Here is a 17226-nt window from a genome sequence, read left to right as displayed (position 1 = left end):
AGCATCGCTCAATAAATTACAAATAAACAAAATTTCATACATTTAGCTCCAGCACAGCAATTGTCACTCGTCAGATTACAGAACTTACGTACGGAATCCCTCACGGCCTGCCTTCTATTAAATTGCGTAGTGTTGTGAGCGCCTCCGAGCAAGATCTGCTCAGTGACGCTCGTAAGTTTTTGCCCTGGAGGTTACGTCACCAGATCGACATCTGTTTGCGCCATGTGTTGCCACACGTCTGTGCTCAAGATCAGAACAATAAAATGAAGATAAAACAGTTCCTGACATGCAATTTTTATCGTACACTGAAAGTAATAAAGTATGTATATTGAATACGACTCAGTTTTCATTTCGGACGGAACGGAGTTTCGGTGACTTACTCCCGAGGCCTACACAGACTTTATTAGGCGCACCCTGGAGCACTGTTAAGAAACGCCGAAACTGGGAACATCCGCAGAAATATTAACCCTTTGGAGCACGGAATTCATCTAAATAACATTAAGAATTTGGTTCCTACACCACAGAAAACACACCGCATCTCCATTAAAAATAACAGGTGGTTAATATTGTTTGGTAAACTAATCGCTGTTTATTCTTAGGATCAGACGAACACCAAAACAATAAAGCACGTGGTTTCCAGATATTGTCTTGTTTCCCTTTCTCGCTAATCTCTTTTCGCGCATTTAGCATGCATTGCACTGCAAAACAGTCGTAATAAAATGGAACAAACGGGACTTGCAAGGGAAGCCACTATTATAAAACCGGTTGAACAGGCAGCATCTAAGAAACGCCCTTGTTTCATATCTGGACTGTCATTATAAGAATTTCTTTCAATCGTCTGAGTCTCAATATCGGTCTCGCAGATTCAGAGTAAATGAGTAGTTAAAAGTAACATTGATAATAAAGTTGGCGAGACAGGTGAATGTCACTGTAATTCTCTGTAGCCTTCACAGACAAAAACAACGGGAAATAATATTTTTAAGTCGTATAAACACTTTCATATGCGGTACGCTTAAGTATGTGTAATCCATCATCTTAATTACGGTGACAGGTGTAAGAGATGACTTAACAATATGAAAATGGCTGTCTTCTGGGACGTTGAGCCGTGTAGTCGGCTAGATTCGCCCCGATGATACATTAAAAGAAAAAAATATATAAACCTCCAAGCAAGAATAAGTAAAAGGTATACAAAAAGAAAGCTCCTCTGAAACGTCGGTTAATATTTACCAGAAAACACTGTGAAACATTATAGACTGCCCCACTTTCATCCTCGGAGCCGTGAGAACCTGAAATGTAATCAACCGAAGAATTCCCATGCTGAGATAATTCAATCCAGCTCCACACCGCAATTCTTTAACAGCAAAATTCATTTTAATACTGCCCAAAGGGAAAAGGCTAACTCCGAGACACTGTGATTTACACAGGACACCAGCCCCCAAAGCTGCCGGTGCATTGCGCATTGCCAGCGGTCCGCCACCTCTCGATCAAAGTACTCTCATGTCAGTTGCCGCCTCCCTGGGAGGTGACGTCTTACGTGCTATATTTTACTGGAAACGTAAAACTACGCCACATAGGAAATTAAACAATTAAGATGTCAATATGTACTACACGAAGTTTAATTTGATAAATCTGTTGTATAAACAGCATCATCTGACAGCACTGCCCCAAAGAGAACTCGAAATAGCTTAAGTAAGTTGCTGAGTTTGTCAAGAACGTTCCAGCCGAGAACAGTTTTAGATTTCCAGTTAGAAACATGCATTTATTAGACTGCATGAGAGGAGACTTCATGACATTGTTTCAAAGTTCTTAGTGAGCTCTGTAAATAAACTGGATCCTTCAAGACTGTTAGCACACATTAAGTTTCTTCCACGTGCCTTGTGACTGTCCTTACTAGTGGAATACGAAGCGTCTGGAGTCACAAATATAGTTAAGGAGTTGCATGGACAACCAATCGAAGTGGAAACAACATATTTATGAACGTCACAAACATAATTCTGGGCCTCTAAAGGCGGTTTCAGATGCAAATCACTGACTGTGAAGAAAGAGTGAGAGAGAGAGAGAGAGAGAGAGAGTTTTACAAAGGGGCAGAATCTTCACAATTGCGGTATCATCTATCATTCACGGAGCACGGACGTGACTTGCATTCGAAGATAACCGTTTGGAATCCCAGCAAGGAACCCGATATTCTGACAGATTTTCGTGGGTTTTCGTAGGCCCTCCAGACGAAAGCCGAGATGGTATCTTGAAACAGTAAGAAACGAATGAACACAGAGTACCTCCTCCGAATGATTTCATCTTACGTAGTTTATACAAGAAACGTGTCTCCAGATCTCACGTTTTTAAACCTCTGAACACTAGTGACAATCTCCAGATTGTCATTTCGGGTTAAACTGATGATTGGGGGGGTGGGGGGGGGGTGGCAGAGCTAGGTTTCACGACACAAGGTATTGGAAGATTGGTAGTACGAAAGCACGAACTGGCTTGAGACGTTTACTGTATCCATAGATGGCATTGTAATCCCCAAAGTTAAATCATGCATAGTTCACATAACAAAAATTCTGATACCTTGGTTTGAAATTAATTAATTAATTTCTATAAACCAGCTCGATTTTCTGCTGAATTTGTCCTATGATTAATTTTTTTAAGAACTGTAGCCTCTGAAACGGTAGAGTTGTCATCTTTCACCGCCACCACAGTTCATTTGCTCTGTTAAAGCTACCTTAAGTCTGAAAGAACAGGTGTTCTCGCTTTTGAAACACTAAATCAACTGCACCAATTCTGATCGTCGTACACTCGCCCATTTTCTGTTGTACTGACCTTGTGCCGGGAGGAATCGAGAGGCCTTCCCGCCACGGTCCAGAAGACGACGGCGCGACTGTCGGAGCTCTGGAGCCGCGCGCAGAATGTGGCTGTTCTGCCTGGAGACGCCAGCACTGGAGTCGGCTTCTTGCTGAACTGCATACTCGTGCTGCCCTCTACACATACACACAACAAACACTCGCATGTGGTTTATGCTTAAACACCGATACAGCGCCCCAACATATACCACCACCCTTGCACTGCGACCAAGATAATCCCTGTGGAATTTCAAAAGGTATTCATTTATTGAAATTGTAAACCTTACAGTTGAGTATTTTCGAAATGTAGGAGGAAGTCACAATTTGTGAACCTGGTAAAGGGAGGGGCACTGATTTTAGAATGGGAACATTTTCGTGAATAAGGTGAAGTCTGGTAGAACAGACATAGGTCCACCTTTTTTCTGTGTGACAGTCTAGTGGACTCAACCGTTTCGTACGCTTGAATGGTGTAACATTCCAAAGGACGATGTCCCGATGATTGGAGCACATGTTCCTCTGAAGCGTTGGTATGCTGCCAAAATACTTCACAGCGAACAAGCCATAAGATAATTGACATTATAGACTTAAATTTTAATATTATTACTATAAATAATTTCTTTGCATTTTAATCAATGTGATCTCTAGTTCCCAAAAATTATTAGCCACAATGGTGTACGTCTATGTGCGAAAAGAACGTCTTGTTTTAACCAACATAATGGCATTGAAAAATTAATTTTATCGAATGCACTGTGAATGATTTTGATGATGGCTGTCAAGTCGAAGTAGGTTGCCTGTAAATAATTGTTAGTAGTTAAATGAAATTACTATGACGTATGTAAGATGGACCAATATTCTTATACACGTATTTTTCTTATTATTTAATGATGTCGCATCAACTGCAGCGATATCAGTAGCTAAAAATTTCTGAAGAACGTCTGTACTTGTCACAATTTTTTAAAGCATGAAACCACAATTGCTCGCGGAGTGCCGTGAAAAATCTGAGTACAGAAGCAAAGTGGAGCAGAGTTACCTCTGACGGAAACGACGCCTCTAGTGACAGCGTCTCCGTGTTCGTTGTACCCCTCACAACGATACTCCCCGGAGTCTTGCGGGAAGACGTCGGCCAGGCGCAGACCGAAGCGACCGTCACCCCGGTCCACGTACCGGAAATCCTCACAGTCAGGGATCTCCAAGCCGTCCTTCACCCACACAACGTCCAGAGGCGGCGAGCCTGCGAAGACCAGAGGGAAAGTACTTGAAGCACGAACTCGAAAAAGGAAAACTTAAAAAATTGTATTGCTTTTCAAATGATGTCCGTCATTAGTCGCCCAAATAGCAACGCAGTAAAATTCGCCGTTGTACGTGTGGAGCACAGCATACATTTGCGGTAGCAAACAAACAATTTGAATTCAATCAGCATAAAACAGTGTTCCGAAACATTTATTTGGCCAGCGGAACACCCTAATTTGTTGGACACATGACGGTAAAAGCTAAAAAAGCTGTCCCACTATGCGCCATGTAGGCGTTTGGAGTGAGTGGAGGTATAGCTCATACTCATTCTTGACCTCGGCACTAGATGGGGGTGAGTGGTCAGCATCACGACCCGGCCGGCTTTACCCCCGGGAAAAGACCCCGGTACCCATTGTAGAGGAGGCTGGGTGGGCCCCAGAGCCGGTCTGGACGCAGAGGCTAGAGGGAAAAATTCTCTGCCCCCGTCGGGGATCGAACCCCGGTCGTCCAGCCCGTAGCCAGTCACTATACTGACTGACACATGACGGTATATCACAAAACTTCGCATCACGAAATAATCTTTGCCCTATAAGAATGCAGGCATACGAGAACAAAACATAACCCATGTTGAATTAAACTATCGATGATGAACCAGTGTGTGTGTGATTATATATATTCTAATTATAGTTACAAAAGGCGAGATAAAACCTTTCTCTAACTTCTATATGCCAATATACAATTCCTTACAAAAATTCTCGGCATACCGGTTGTGGCCACGTGTATAAAATAGCAGATAAAATTGGAAGTTTGTACGTTGTAATGAAAAGAAGCACAGAAACACTCCAGGCAAAATTACAGCCGCCTTTCAAACGCATTCTTGTTGTGTGTGCCATATTCTTTAGTTTCCACACCCCTAGGTAGCTTGAATTACCCGCCATGATTTACGTCCGTAAGCCTGGTACGTTAAGATGAGTGAAATGCTGTGTCAGTCCGACCTTCGTGCGTCTGGATTAACAGATGCGAGATAACAGGAAGGAACGCAGAGCCATTACGAAACAGAAGGAAGTGTCAGTCACGCTATTTGTCGATTCCAGCGGCGGCGGGAGAGAGAGAGACACACGAACAGTTTCGGAATGGAAAAGAAAAGGATACAATTTTGCGCGCGAGATGCATTCCTGAGATAACCGCAAAGCTGGTGAATATAAAGTCGTGGGCTAAAATGTAAATCTGTGTATGGTCCCTTCTAAACGCTTTGTACCGGTTATTAATTGCGTCCTTTTCTCGCTTTTACCTTTTCCCCCCCAACAGAACCAAGAGGTTCGAAATACACACACCTCGCAAATATTTGAGACAACCTGTTGAATAAATGTTTTCAGTACAATTCTGATGAAACGACACAAGATAAATTTATCAAAGAATGCGTACAACTGACAAGTATTTATCCAAATATATTAACGTACATGACTAACTGCTAGTATGTTATCGACAGACAGTAATGTGAAGACAGCAGACATAGTATCAGAAGACAATACGTCTTCTGCCCACACATTTATTTTTCTCGCAGTCCGTGACAGTACGCTGTTACAAATTACATCATAGAAAAAATTATCCTCATACTGTAATGTTTTACAATGTTAAAGGTCCGCTGTATGATTACACCTGCAATTCCGATCGAAAATTCATAAATTCATCAAGACACGCACGAAATTCACTGTTGTCTACTCCCCACACTGTACGTGTTTCGTCAATTCAGTGCGAAGACGTTAAAAATTCTACAGGACAAAATCCTCTACAACCCTGAATCCAGAAAGCAAACAGTAGCTGAACAGAGCATGTACATCCCTGCCTTTAATCGAACCCGACGGTTCATAACAACAAGCAAGTGGGCACTTTCACGTCCTATGCATTTAAGATCCTTCCACCCCGTCTACGCCCAGGTTTCCCAGGTGGTGTCTTCCGAGGACAATTCTGTTCAAGCCTAAATGCCTCACAAGCCCCACCAATCACATCCATCCTGATTTTACCGCCCAAATAATATGTGGCGACGAAGTGGGATTTGATGTTTTCACGGCGGTGAGACAGAAGATGGCTGTCTTCTGGGTCGGAGCGCCGCGTACTCTGGTAGAAATTTACCGACGTTTCAGAGGTGTGTGATCGCCCTGATAATGAATTCAGCAAGGACCTCTGAGACGTTAGCAAACTTCTACCAGACAACCCAGAATATAGCCATGATGTGGTGAACAGCTTAAATGATTAAGTCCATCAATATGTAATTTTATCCACCCAAGAAACTTATTACACGAATAAGTAAGGGAGACGACTAAGCACTTTAAGATAAGTTCTCGCACCACAAATCAACTTACCCGTATATTTCAAACACTGTTGTGGAAACGCGGCCGTAGACTTTGTTGTCCTTACGCGCGAACAGTGGCACCTGAGCGTGCTCACACAGAAACACTCTAGCATGTGAATCGACTTACGACTTTACCGATAAGGGCTTAGTGCACCTATCTAATCAACAAAGTATCACGTGACAGGACTACACAATAGAACAACTATCAGTTCACATACGAAAAACCAAGTTCTTCAAAATTAACCTCACTTCCGTTTACGTAATAACGCCTTCTCAATTGTATAATTCACACACCGTCGAATAGAAAAATGAATGTGTTTTAGATGTTTGTTTGATCTACGCCGTACATTCCCACTATCCCTACCTCTGGACCTCATCTTAAAGGACCCAGTGCGCTAACCATGGTTGGTTTTCGGTTGTAATTTGCTGTACTGTACGTTTCCATAGCTTCTGCTTTGCTGTGAAGAGGAACTGAGACTCGAATTCCAGCCTAAATCATTCATCATCAGAATTTCGTGAATTATTTTCTTTGAAAATTCTGTAACAATGTCACGGAATAGACCACAGCCACTCCCCGACACGAATAACGTAACTGATTCGGTTAAAAGATATTTGTCGTACTTATACACCTAACAGAACTTCAAAGGGGGGTATGTTTCCTGTAGAAACACAGGCATTTATGCAACAAGAGAAAGACACAGACAACGAGAAATTATTGAACGTCTTTTGTACGGAGACAGACTTTGAATGCTGCAAATTTACACAAAAGGAAATTATGAGTAAACAAATGCATAACTGAATTTGATCTACAAGAATCGTGGTCTGTTCGAATTCCTTCTTTCGAGCTAGCTGCATGTATAATCACACAAAAACCGGCTAATGAGCAGAGAAGCTGTAAAGCACCATCTGTCTAATCAGATCATCAGAACTCACCTTGTAGCCGCACTTGGAGTTCCAGCACATCGCCGTCCGATGCCACTGTCCCTGGAGGCAGACCTTGCAAGAACACAGGAGGCTGCCTATCTTCCTGACTGGGGTCGTCCTTCTCAAGGACAACTAATCTGGCCGAACATCGCGTCTTCCCCACTTCGTTTTCAGCCACACACGTGTACATGCCTGAGTCCTCCATTTCCAGATTTTCAATTTCCAGGCGCGCAGTACGCCCGTCCCACGTGGGAGTAACTCTGGACGAACGCACCACCAGCTCTCCGTTCCTACAATCACATGTACAGCGGTCAAATGTCTGCTAATAACCGATAATGTTCGAATAATAAAGTATAAAGTTCACCATGTCTGTTCCTATAGTAATGACGCCGAGAATTAAAAATTAAATTAAATCCGTGGCGTAACAGCTCCAGAGAGCCAAAGCCGACTATCTTGACTGCTTGCCTCACGTTCACATGCCTAAGCAGAGGTGAACGATCATCCAACCCGATACAGGGTGACGTGTGGTCAGCACGACGAACCCCCAGTCACTGCTAGCTTTCCTGACCGGATTACGCTACTCATTGTAGCTCCCCAATTTCCTCACGATGCTTGGTTGGCACCGGTCCCATACACTGGTCGAAAGTTCATGAGAAAATTTCTTCTCCCCGAGACTCGAACCAGCGCGCATTCCGTATCGCCGGTCCGAAGCATGATGCCTCAGACCGCGCGGCCACGGCGCGGGACAATGACGCCGAGAATACCCCAAGAAATTTCCACACCACTAGCTCTTGTAGTACAACTCTGACAAGAGAGTCCGGCATTGCTGTACAACAGGTCTGAGATCCTTCAACAAATAAAGGTCCTCCGTCTGTTAAAAAACAAAGGATCAGTGACAAGGAAAGCGAAATGATTCCGAAATTAATATTTTATCTCTCATACATGAAACATGTGTAATGACACAATAGTTTAAGCATGTTTTAGCAACGATCATTGATGGAGCCGTTGTTATTTTTGAGAATCAAGGCCTATTATTACTGAAAAGTGTCTGGAATAATAAAATACTGATGACAGCAGTCAAAATATCTCACGGAATCAATTCAACGTGCAGGACGTGAGAACACGCATTATCTTTCCGTGGTGCACGCCTTTGCTGCGAGACATAATCTTTACAGAATTACACAATGATTACACCTGGCAAGGAGGAAATTCATTAACCGAGTAGCGACGGGAAGTACGCCATCTGGTGGGAAGGAAATGCCACTAACAGTATCTAGGTTAGCTACTGTATTCTTATTTTAATTTTAATTGATTTATATTTATGTTATATTTGACACAACTGACAGAACATAGACTGAGGGTGTCTGAACAAATAAGAGGTAACAAGTAACCGGAGGACGAAGAAAGTTAAACAGTTATATAATGTAAGGAGCTTCATAACTTGTAATCTTTGCTGCAATTACTCAAACGAAGGTGATGAATGGGGCCGGGCGGGGCACAGAGCACGCACGTGGGACGCTTACTTAAAATGCCTTTAAAAGAAGTAAAATTGGGCGCCCGAACACGCAAAGCAGCAACGAGGCACCTCCCTCGATCGCATCATCCGGCCGGGCTAAAATCCCGTGCATGACTACTGTCGTCCATAATTAAATCTTAATACTAAATGCATGTTCCTGGTTATGAAAAGTTGAAATAAACAATTATTCTGACTAAGATTAAGTACAAATATAACTTAACATTTGGTCATCAATACAGAACATTGAAATGTTTTAACGTTGAAAAACGTTTATAAAATCACGACACACTCGACGGAAACTGTAAGATGTAAGGTAACGCTGGTGTGTAACTTCTTCAAACGCCAATAAGTCGAGATCTATGTAAGATAGAGAATATAAACCTATATGTAAATTAAAGAGTAAATAAAGGGTTTTTTATACATGATGTTTACTTTATTCTATAATGCATATTTTACACATTGTCAAAATAATTACCCAAGACATGTAATAACTATACCCTCGTTCCTTAACTTCAACCGCTTGCCACGTCTAAAGCGTAAGAGTTAGATCGGGACGAATTGCGAGTGAAATACGTAAATAAACACGAGCTTTTCAAATTTGCAAACAGATTTGAGCTAACTCTCACGGTTTAGGAGTTTTGGCCATTTATTTGGTAACAAAGACCGGTTCTAGAGTGTGTGTGTTGAGTACATGACGCAACACATAGATAAGCTGTGGGCGAATGACGTCACGTATAGATAAGATGTAAAGGTATATAATGTGTATATAAAATTTTATTTCAGTACAAATATACTTCTACAGCTAAATGTTATTCAACATTAACTAGGAACCGTGGTTCCACTGTCAATTTTTTAATACCCTAAAACAGGCCACGACATTATCCTCCCTTTTTCTCCAAATTCACCATTTATGATCGCTTTCATACCCCATTTGATACTGCACGGACAGCTGGATGATATTTTAGGCAATAGACTCAAATAGGGCCTATCAATAGTTTGTACTTAACATGTGCGTCAGTTCGGTAACTGTTTTTCAGCGCACTCAGAAGACACCGACCTCGACTCTTGGCTCGAGGTCGGCTGTTACGATTGCTTGGTTTTCTTCATCAAATTTGTGTAAATGTTGGGTGAGAACATTCATAAAGGCTACGGCCGTTTCCTTCCACATTTCTGTAAATTCGTCATCACAATCAACATTCTACTCAAGGCTACACAACCTACGAAGCTAAAGAAGGGTCGTTTAAACAACATCGCAACTGAAGACGCTTTAATTAGGTTTTAAGTTATACAGTTTGTTTTAAGTCTCAAGTCTGTAAGACATAACTACAGCACTGAAGCCTTAATAAAATTAAGTACCCTGCAATTTAAAATGTCCTAAACCGATAAACCGATTCCCAACAGACGTACGGAATAACGGACTGGTGCCACCAGTTTATATCTCAAATTCCTTACTGAGAAGTGCGACTGGAAATGAGTGGAACACGTCCTTACCTGTACCACGTGGAAGCAGGCGTCGGAGAGCCCCTGATGTCACAGGCCAAGGTGAGTCTCCCACCCACGCGAGCCGCTGAACCAATGAGACGCCGTCCGAATGTTGGGGAGGTCCTGGGAGAGGCACTCCACGCCCTCACTACGCGCGACCTCCCGGTGTAGTGACCTGAACAAAAATTGTGGTAACATTGATTATGCAGTACCACACTTTTGCTATGAGTCTTATGAACAGAGTATAGGGAAGTCAAGTTGGATGCACTGTAAAACCTGTTTGTAACGAAAAACCTCAAATGATTGATTTGTTTCCGACACGATTCCCATCATCACTGCTTCCTTTTTCTTCGTTTACATCTTTTTACCTTGTTTCGTCTCCTTCTTTTCCCCTTTCGTCTCTCTTCCATTTCTCTTTTGTTTCTCAACTTAATTTTTAGTTCTCTTTTTCAATTCTCATTTTACTCCATTCTTCTTTTCCTCCTAAATAAACAGATAAATAGATTCCTACGCACAGGAAATGATTTAAAGACCACGTGGACAGAATGGGTGAAGAAGTTAGCTGAAAACAGCTTGGAATTTACGAACATACAGAGCTAAGAGTAATAACGTATAAAGATGGTTTTGAGGCTGGAAAAGGCATATAACTACCTAATCCGAAAGGATAAAAATTAGGTCTTCAATATTTATTCAAGTTCGTGACATTCTGTATGCATTTAAACACAATCCTTTCTTTCAAAAACATCAAGTTAGGCTTGCAAAGTAAAGAAATTATGTTCACTCCTTATGCCCATTGTCAGCATTAACTTTAGAACACATAATAACAACACGTGCGCAATTTGCGTACACCTACTTCATAAGCGAAATCCGGACGGAAAAGTTTGCGATATTTTGCAATCATGTGACATCGTATTTCAGGTGCACGCAAGAGTAGGTGAAAGTGAGGTTAGCTGCGACTTGTTGCATGGCGAATGACTCATAACGATACAATATTTTTCAAAAACCACATTACTAAGTCTCCTGGGATAGACAGACCATAATGAAACAGGCATCACGTGTTTTGTCTCTCTTTCCTTCTGACAAAAATAATGAGTTCAGACTTCAGCGCCACTTCCCCGTATGCTTCTGTTGACAGAATTGTAAAATGCGAAGCACAGGTACAGATGGTCAGCCATGGCTCAGGGAGAGATGCCCAGGACCTATCCTAGGAATTTGTCGTTCGCAAAATGACACTCTGGCTTCGCTAACACGATGCCCCATACTCATTGTCGTCACCAGTATCATCATAATTACACCGGACTGCGTGGTCAAGTGGTTAGCACTCCTGGTTCTTATTCAGGAAATCAAGGATTCATTTTTTAAAATGTAGATTGGTTGCACTGACTGAGGTTTTTCTTCGTTACTCTCATTTTAAATGTCTTCTACCTGAAGACGAAGGAAGAGTCATCCTTCGAAACGTGATGGCTTTTAAGGTTTTAGGACTTAAAACACAACAAATTACAAACAAAACAAAGAAAGTATTAACTTCCAACATCTACTTAAATAGTTTCGTATAATGCCGATGCCAAGTACAGTTTGTTTCACTACGCAGTTCCCAGCGGACACACTGACGGCTGTGTATTTTGAATTCATTCAAATGATGCATTTTCCAGTTCAATCACGAACGTAACGGATGTGACTCATCTTTCGCATTAACAGTGAGATGTGCCGACACAGGAAACAATTCTGAAATACGTCAGGATACGAGGACAGACTGTCCACATCAAGAGACGTCACCGTCATTGCATCGTTTCTTATTTGTAGGCCTACTTAAGAAATGTTTCTAGGAATCCGAAGGACACAATATCCTCGCATAGTTCGCTGCACCAACTTGACAACAGCCCGTGTCTTGCTCTACGCTTCAGCTTCCACGGTTAAACGTGGCGTTTCAAAGGTTAGCCTTCCTGTTTCGTGTTCAAGATGTTCCGACTTCGATTTCTGATCCGAAGGATGGCTCTTCTAATTGGCGTTCTTAGTGAGTTTCTCCTCACTTCCTCCAGGGAAATGCTAGGCTAGCTCAAATAACTTAGGTTGGTTCACGTATCTCCAATTTCCAACACGTATTCTCACGAAGATCTCCAGAACGCCAAAAATACAGCGTACTCATACATGAACAAGACGCCACGGGCCACTAGGTCTAATTATATTCTGGTATCATTCGACACAAAATGCATGGACTTCGTGTACATTACACACTTACATAAACCATCAACAAAATCAAAACAGGCCTAAGAGAAGACTATTTAGATTATAAATTATAATTGACCCATGTTTTCTAAATTACAAGTCAATATTTTTGTATCTGAGTTCCTGACGCCAAATTTAGAGGTTCAGAAACCAACAACCAGTCATAGAAGGGCGGTTGTTGTGACAGCCAAGCAGATATGGTGAAGCAGGCCTGTGTACAAAACGATGAAAAAGAGAGGAAGAAATGTCATCTGAAAGAAAGAAGAGGTTTGAAAAGACCCAAGAATAAATGAAGGATACAAAATATCAAAGACTGCTTTCCACTAACCGATGACTTCCAGCCGTGCGCTGGCCTCCACGCGGCCCACTTCGTTCTCAAGGGTAATGCGGTAGAAGCCCGCGTCCTCGGCAGTCACCTCGGATATCTCGAGGATCCTCAGGTCGTCGCGCTCCGACAGGGTGAGGCGGGCACTGGGGGTGACCATGAGGCCGTCCTTGTCCCACGTAACCCAGGGTGTCGGGTGGCCCGCGATAGCGCACTGGAAGCGCACGGTCTCACCCTCCTCTGCAACCCGGTTGTGAGGAACCGCATAGAATTTGGGGGCTGCAGCCTTCAACCGACGCGGCCTGCTCTCCTCACAGGTATAACGGGAGGGCGTTCCTTCACGATCACGATGTCCTGAAACAGAGTCTTTCCCTTTGTTAAGCCTTTACAGACAGTGCATCATTAACCCCGGCATTGATGGAGGTGGGTGGTCAGCTTCAAGCTCCTACACCTTTATCAAAGGCAAGACCTCCAGTTCCTATTGGACAGGAGATGGTGGTTCTAGAAACTGTTTGCTTTATTGTACTATGTACAGTGCTCCTTTTAAAGTTTATAGAAACTCGACTGACAAAAAATGTCCATCAGTATACCACCAGACCCTATCCTGAGAAAGCTTACTTCAGTGCATACCTTTCGCGCCTAGACCCCCATCTCTCCGTAACAGAAGCGAGTCCATCTACCAAGAAACTTCCAGAATAACCGCTTGAAGATTAAGAGAAATGGCCGTAGTTCATCAATACTTACGAGGTATGGACGGTGACTTGCTGCGAGATGGAGTTGTCCTGGGAGTCGACCTTGGGGTGGAGCCCGCAGATAAGAGTCCTGGTGGTCGAGACAATTGCCTGCTAAGGAGCGTCTCCTTCTCTTCAGGTACTGCAAAAAGTACAATGTTGTTTCCTGCATACGCGTACAGTGGAAATTGCAGATAATGGCACATCAGAAAACACGTCTTGTAAATGTCATCAGTAATTGGCAGTAACAATCGCTGTGGGCAGCTTTCTGCTTAACGACAACCGTCAGACCAAGAACCATTAAGCTTCTTCATCATAAGGGATGCATGTAAGTTCTAACAGAAGAAATAAAGCCTGATATTGAAAGAATATTCAAGAGAATGGCGATGTCAAATGTGTGGCCGATGACTGATGCTGTCAAGGAAAATTAATGAGTAAATCTTAATCGTTACAATACCACGCTTAATTTTGTATGATTTTTAATAAATCGCCATAGTATTTCAATAAATTGTGCTCGTTTATAAAACTTTGCGTCCAGTAGCAGGCCGTATATTCATCACTTCCTTTTCAGAAAGGGTTTGGTTTCTTCAAACTACCTGATGGGTGCTTGCAAATGTAATGAGGCTATCGGAAGACGCATTGTACAGTAGCACGTGAATAGCAATACTCTGGTGAGAAGGTTACACGTGTGAAGGCCCAATCTAACTTCTGATTACTTTAAAGTATGAGATTTGATGCTTTCATGATCGTGAATATCATCGCCCGATGATGGAGGCAGCAAGGACCTCTGAAACGTCGGTAAACTTCACCAGACTACACGGCGCAACTCAGTAGACAGCCATCTTCAGACTCACCGCCGTGAAAACCTCAAATAGGGCTTCCGGGTTGTAACGCCGTGTGGACTTGCAGGTAGATACCAACGTTTCGGAGAACATACTGTACCTATCTTCAGGATAGCCCAAGAAAGCAAATCGCGCACTTAGAAATTGCGTACGCCTTGTCGATTGCAGTTTTTAAGAGCTGTGACGCTGTGTAGTACACACCTAGAACACATCTTCACCGCCATCAGAACCTCACATCTCAGATATGTACACCTCGTCTTTAATTAGGTGATTTCTTACCATCAACGACTAGACAGGCAGAGGTGAGGGCACGACCTAACTCATTGTAGGCGACGCAGGTGTATTCACCCTCGTCCTCAGGGTACACCTGATTGATATGCAAGCGGGCCGTATCTCCGTCAAACTCGGCACTGAAGTCCCCGCCCAACGGCAGCAGCTGAAGACAAAACACCAAACACAATTAGGTGACGACTGCGTTAGATCCTGTCTGAATATTAACTACCAAATGCAAAATTCAAACAAGAAGGTGAGTGAGTGGCAGCAACTGCCATGTTGTCAGATATTCAGCTTGACTTAGGACAGTCAAATCTTAGAAGCATCAGTAGCGCCCCAGTCCATTTTTTCACGCTCGATTTAAATAACAGAACCAGTTCTCTAGCTTGTCGGTGCATATTTTGATGATTTGGTCCTTTAAGCGGAAAGCTTCACAAAATCAAAACGGTCACCAGAACCACTTTGTTTTCACCAAGAATATATTAATTGATGTGAAGCTTTCACAGCGGCTTTCATTAATAAAGTCTTCTCGGGCTATCAGCCGTGTTAGATGTTGATTGCCCGATAAGACTTTATTAATATATTAATTGTACAAGTCACGAGACATAACGTACAGACATGTTTCTTAACCGGGGGTTCGCAAACTCCTGAGGGTCTGGAACTTTTGCAAAAGGGGTTTACGAATTTAATAAATTCTCATTTTATTTTTAATGCTGTATTACTGTAAGCTTTAAGATTTCTTCATCACATTTTCTACTTCCACTTTGGATTAAAAACATGGCTACTTCTACTATTCATATTTTAATTAATATAGCGTTTTTCTACTTAATCAAAACATATGAGAGTTTTGGGGACAGGGTCCATGGTACCATAAAGGCTGAGAAACACTGACGTACGGTATCTGATGCAGACAGACGGACTCTGATTTAGCGCTCACCACATGACGGTCATCACTACCTTCGGACTAACAGCCATCACCCTTATTTGTCGAATCCCAGGACAACTGAGCCATATGACATGTCATCCCGAAAGTTCCACACTGTCAATACAACAACCCGGATCAGCTATACATCACAGAAACATCTTCCGCCAACTAATCACTTGTCTGACAAGAGGGCACTGACCACAGCATTTCAGACCGAAAGTTGTACGTACTCTGCCGCCCTTTTCCCATCGGATGTCCGGGGCCGGTGTGGCCTGCACGCAGCACTCTAGCGTCACGGCGTCTCCGTCGCAACAACGAAGATCCTTCAGCTCCCGCTTGACAACTGGCAGCGTCTGTACCTTTCTGCAACAAGAAAGCCCTATCAGGATCACTGTCCCTCGGTGATATCTGATGGCCTCTGGCCGGTTTTAACATGATAGCAAAAAGAAATATCGTGCCTTCACGGACAATCAAATTTAGTTAATTAGCCCGTCGCTTGGCTGTCCGTCATGGCAGTAGCCAGTCATTCTACTGACTGACTTTTCCATGATAATTTTTAAAATCAGTTACGAATTAAAAGTTTCAGTGGTAGAAATCATCTGTTGCATCTGAAGTTGTGGGCCGACCGTTGAAACAGAACTATGTTTTGCACAGAAGACAAATCGAAGGGCATTACTCATGAGGAGATTTACATGAGCACGCATTCTACTTACCCGTGTTTAACGGAACTGTGGTCCATGCCGTCTCCTTTGCCCTGACCTGCAAACAAAAACATTCGGTTCACTGAGAAGGCATACACAAAGACGCCCACACATCTGGGGAACAAGTGAATTGTGATCTTCTGGGTTGTGATGCGTGCATTGTTATACGTACCAACGTCACGGACGACCTTACCAGGTGCAGCAGACTCTACAAGACAAAGAGACAATTTCTGAAAACTGGAAAATACCAAATTCACAGGCCCAGCCAACACACTCAAACAGGCTGTGTGGCAAAGCAGGATGCTGTGCTACTCGTCTGTACTGGAACCGAAACGGCAAGAAATACGCCAATTCGCTCACACGTCTCTCTGTTTGCAAAGCACACTACTAGAAGCATTTCGAACTAGGAACTCCAGACAGAACACACACCGCGTGAAATGTGGAGAACATCACACTGGAGACTAACCATGAAAACATCTTCTGTCTGCAGACTTATACATTCGTTTCCATTTACAGAGATAAGCATTCGTTCTCTCCACTCTAGCCATTTATGGATCTAAATGACCGGATCATAATTTCTGCTGGGCGTTACGCTGTTCGGAGTAAATAAAAATAATGTTATCTCTTCTCATTGCAAGCCAGGAAGTCAGACGTAAATGTCATAATTTATTCGTGGTATTTATGGATATGTCATTACGCAAGATGAGTCATGAAATGAGTGTGCCTATGCACATGCATCTTTTAATAAATTTAAACCAATTACACAGTGAAACCTTGCAAGGGACCTTAATATTTTCCATCCCAGACAAGTTTATGTTTCACATAAGTACGCTATTAAAATATATGAATATTTGTATATTA

At 42.7% G+C, this 17226-nt stretch overlaps 1 protein-coding gene across 2 annotated transcripts in view; it reads right to left on the bottom strand.

Annotated features, from left to right (window-relative positions):
* LOC110827701 (uncharacterized) overlaps window positions 1-17226 on the bottom strand; it is a 145403-nt gene that overhangs the window by 18635 nt on the left and 109542 nt on the right. For both annotated transcript variants that reach the window (XM_087352165.1, XM_087352164.1), the window contains exons 29-37: window positions 16378-16423; window positions 15895-16027; window positions 14746-14902; window positions 13638-13766; window positions 12897-13247; window positions 10352-10517; window positions 7354-7634; window positions 3868-4068; window positions 2818-2975 (exon numbers count right to left, since the gene is read on the bottom strand). In XM_087352165.1, coding sequence (XP_087208291.1) covers window positions 2818-2975; window positions 3868-4068; window positions 7354-7634; window positions 10352-10517; window positions 12897-13247; window positions 13638-13766; window positions 14746-14902; window positions 15895-16027; window positions 16378-16423 — 1622 coding nt within the window. The remainder of the gene's footprint in view (window positions 1-2817; window positions 2976-3867; window positions 4069-7353; window positions 7635-10351; window positions 10518-12896; window positions 13248-13637; window positions 13767-14745; window positions 14903-15894; window positions 16028-16377; window positions 16424-17226) is intronic.

Source organism: Zootermopsis nevadensis, unplaced genomic scaffold, assembly GCF_977971745.1.
Source record: "Zootermopsis nevadensis isolate Lab colony 2312 unplaced genomic scaffold, Znev_1.0 Znev_ptg000020l, whole genome shotgun sequence".
Classification (NCBI taxonomy): domain Eukaryota; kingdom Metazoa; phylum Arthropoda; class Insecta; order Blattodea; family Termopsidae; genus Zootermopsis; species Zootermopsis nevadensis.
The sequence above is the reverse complement of the archived record's forward strand: the minus strand, read 5'-3'. Positions and strand labels throughout refer to the sequence as shown.